Source organism: Clupea harengus, chromosome 1, assembly GCF_900700415.2.
Source record: "Clupea harengus chromosome 1, Ch_v2.0.2, whole genome shotgun sequence".
Classification (NCBI taxonomy): domain Eukaryota; kingdom Metazoa; phylum Chordata; class Actinopteri; order Clupeiformes; family Clupeidae; genus Clupea; species Clupea harengus.
Genome location: NC_045152.1, coordinates 7,487,279 through 7,489,778, shown reverse-complemented (window position 1 = coordinate 7,489,778; position 2,500 = coordinate 7,487,279). Strand labels below are relative to the sequence as shown.

General features: G+C 53.5%; 1 protein-coding gene across 1 annotated transcript in view; it reads left to right on the top strand.

The window, feature by feature from the left end:
* cacna1ha (calcium channel, voltage-dependent, T type, alpha 1H subunit a) overlaps positions 1 to 2,500 on the top strand; it is a 56,457-nt gene that overhangs the window by 15,459 nt on the left and 38,498 nt on the right. The window contains exon 7 of the mRNA XM_031577115.2: positions 1 to 826. This exon is cut by the window's left edge and continues 9 nt beyond it. Within this exon, the coding sequence (XP_031432975.1) occupies positions 1 to 826 (826 nt within the window). The remainder of the gene's footprint in view (positions 827 to 2,500) is intronic.

Sequence of the window (2,500 nt, the reverse complement as noted above, 5' to 3'; positions counted from 1 at the left end):
TTCTTCATGATAAACTTGTGCCTGGTTGTGATAGCAACCCAGTTCTCCGAGACGAAGCAGCGGGAGAACGAGGCGATGCTGCTCCAGCGGGCGCGCTACCTCTCCAACGACAGCACGCTGGCCAGCTACACCGAGCCGGGCAGCTGCTACGAGGAGTTGCTCCGGTACATCAGCCACCTGTACCGCAAGGTCAAGCGCCGGAGCCTGCGCATCTACAACAACTGGCAGAGCAAGCGCCGCAAAAAAGTCAACCCCAACAGCGGCTGCGGTGCCGCTGGCGGACTGGGCGGGGGGAGTGGTGGGGGTGGGAGCGGGGGCGGTCTGGGTGGCGGGGGAGGCCTGAACGGGCACGGCAGGCCGCGGGAGTGCGGGTACTGGCTCAAGGCCGTGCGCAATCTCATCCAGCACCATCAGCACCACCACTGCAACCTGAGCAACGGCAGCCCCTACGGTCAGCAGCGGCAGCAGCAGGGGATGTCGGACACATCAGGGCCGGGCGAGGCCGTGGAGATGAACACCCTCCACGTCACCCCCCGGCCCCCTGGTGGGCACACGCAGACGGTGCACAGTGTCTACCAAGGGGACTTCCAGGAGGGCACGCGCATCCCCAGCCCGACCCCTGGCGCCACAGCCAATGCGCCACAGCTGGGGAGGCTGAACGGGGGAATGAACTATCCCACCATCCTCCCCTCCTTCGCCAGCAACCACAGGGGCAACGCGCCCCTGAGCAACGTACCCATGGGCAACAGCAGGGGGGAGATCAACGCCGACTCGGTGGACTTGGCCGACCCCATGGAGAGGCTGCAGCAGTTGACGGGGGAACCAAGTAAGGCCCTTTTCTTTCCCTCTTTATTTCCTCCCCACCCCCTCTGCTCCTCGTATATGTTCACCTCGTTTAGCCCCCCGGTAAGACAAGGGAGCTCACACCAGACGCCCTCTCGAGCACCACTTTAAAGCGATGACAGAAAATCCATGCCTCAAATGAAAGAGTCGTTAACAGAATCCTTATAGGGCTTCGCCGGCAACTGTTTTCCACCGGTAGTTCGAGTTAGCCGAGGAAATATGGTGGGGGTCAATTAGTGAGTGATTAATACGACCTTCCAGTACACGACAGTTCTTAAAGAACATCAGAACATTATGGAAAGGTTCTCTGTCCTCCTCTTTGCGAGATAAATCTGTTTAAGGAAGCAGTGTGCAACTTCACAGAAAAGAAGGCAAGATAATGTGAGAGGCGTATTTATCTCTGTGATGTTATCAGTGTTGAAGCCCGATGCAGATAACGTCAGTGTGGGTCCTCATGAAAAATACATGGCACTCAGGGCCTCAGTGAGAGTGTAGCGAGGATTGCTTCCTATCTGTGTGTACTTACATCAGCTGGCTCTGGCGGGAGGTAGTTTACCGATCGCCGGTCGCCTGCTGTCCGCCGCCTGTGCTGAAAAAAGCAGCACTGGCCAGGTGTTTTTCTTCATCGCGTCGCCGGCTCACTTAAAAGCTTGTCAGCGATCCCTTGCTTAAAGTTATGTGCTAAAAGGATTTCTGTCTCTGGGGCTGATAACAAATAGACACGCAGGCAAAAGTTTTCAGCCTCGGACCTCGTGTCGGTGCCAACAGTCATTTCTGATTATAGCGTGACTCACCTCCATTTCAACTCATTAGAACGCAAATGGGGGGATGTGATAATCAGGAACGCCGCGAGCCAGAGACGGAAAACAGCAGTTGACTACAAAGCCCTATAAGGATTCTATTGACGACAATTTTGAGGCATGGATTTTCTGTCACAGCTCTAAAGTGTTGCTTGAGCGGGCGTCTGGTTGGCGCTCTCTGATCTAACCCGGGGCTATACGAGGTGAACATACTGTAGATGAGCAGCTATGCAATGCAGTATAATGAGAAGGGGGACACGCAGCATGACTGAGGCCACCAGGAATGCATTAGGAAGCCATCTAAAAAGATCTGACTGCAGTTTTCTGTGACGAGTTACAAAATATTGAGAGGTGGGGGTGGGGAAAAACTTCATCTGCTCGACAAAGCTGTCCATTATTGGTTCTCGCTGAAAGGAACCTTATAGTCCCCCCTTATATCCCCCAGACAGCCCACATAGATATACACCCCATGACATGCCACCTCCACTGACCAGTGTAATCAGTCCAATGAAGCTAATTAGTGGAAATTAGCACCTGTATACTTCCCAAAATAGGCAGCACAATAAAATAAACCTTTAGGTGGCAAGTCAGAGTCAGCTGTTCGGGGATGTTGAATAAATTACCAGGATGATTCAGAGCTTCTCTGAGAGGAGAGGACAAGAAGCACTTGCAGAAACTCTCAAGCAGTCCTATAATTAGTGCTTTCAACCTCTCTGTCCTGCAGAGAGGAAAATAGACCCCGGACACCACTAGAAACTCAAGGGGAAATCCTGGCCGTGTATCAAACTTCTCTGCTTTAGTTTGTTTGCACTGGTGCGTAGTTGTGGCAAAAGGTTGGAGCGCCATGCTCGTGTTGC